At 50.3% G+C, this 744-nt stretch overlaps 2 protein-coding genes across 2 annotated transcripts in view; both read right to left on the bottom strand.

Moving 5' to 3' along the window:
- LOC119585605 lies at positions 1–719 on the bottom strand (the record flags this gene model as incomplete). The annotated part of the gene is given in 1 exon segment (XM_037934271.1): positions 1–719. A coding segment is annotated over 1 exon segment (161 nt), but the record flags the coding sequence as incomplete, so codon positions are not given.
- The window catches only part of LOC119585903 (scavenger receptor cysteine-rich type 1 protein M160-like), a 30,936-nt gene that overhangs the window by 6,798 nt on the left and 23,394 nt on the right, over positions 1–744 (bottom strand). The window lies entirely within an intron of this gene.

Raw genomic sequence — 744 nt, 5'->3', positions numbered from 1 at the left:
TTGCTGGACTTGGCATCAAAACAGTCGTTGTCCTTAGAGGTCTTTTTCCCAAAGGTTGCAAAGGTTGTTTTCTGAAAGGCCTCCCGGAGGTGGTCCCATTTCTCAGAGGTAGAGCAGTGCTGGTGTGCGACAGACAGAGCTTCTTGGAGGGACTTCAACATTCTCTGGAAGCTGTATGCTGGTGGTATTGATGCGATGTTTGCTTTTCTGTTTGGAGCTGTGGAGTTTCTTAGGATGGAGCCTGATCTTGCAGCAGACGAGAGAGTGGTCAGTATTGCAGTATTCCAGCTGATGCAAATGCTTTGAGCAGGGATGGCGCCATGACACCTTGTGTTGCGCTGCCCATTTTCATTGATCTTGCCAACTCCAAAGTGTCCAAGACAGGAAGGCCATGAGTCGTGATCGGCACTCACTCAGGCATTGAAATCACCCAGAATGATGAAGTGTTCCTTGGGGGTATTTTCTTGGTGACGTTGCTGATGTTGGTATAAGACTTGTTCTTTGCTTCTGCTGTGGATGTAAGAGTGGGAGCATGGGCACTGTCATCAGGCGTTCGGATCCCTTATTTCCTGGTTCAACCATCTTCAGCAGGGTGTTCCTAACAGTGAATCATGTGCTTCCCGTGTTGTTTCCACACTGAGAGGCGAAGCTAGAGTGACCTCTCCGGGGCGCGAGCTGGGCAGGGTGGTATGGTCGACAGGTTGTTACCTAGATAGCAGGTCCCCCCTCTCCACACTGATGATG

The sequence above is a fragment of the Penaeus monodon genome, chromosome 20 (assembly GCF_015228065.2).
Source record: "Penaeus monodon isolate SGIC_2016 chromosome 20, NSTDA_Pmon_1, whole genome shotgun sequence".
Classification (NCBI taxonomy): Eukaryota; Metazoa; Arthropoda; class Malacostraca; order Decapoda; family Penaeidae; genus Penaeus; species Penaeus monodon.
The sequence above is the reverse complement of the archived record's forward strand: the minus strand, read 5'-3'. Positions and strand labels throughout refer to the sequence as shown.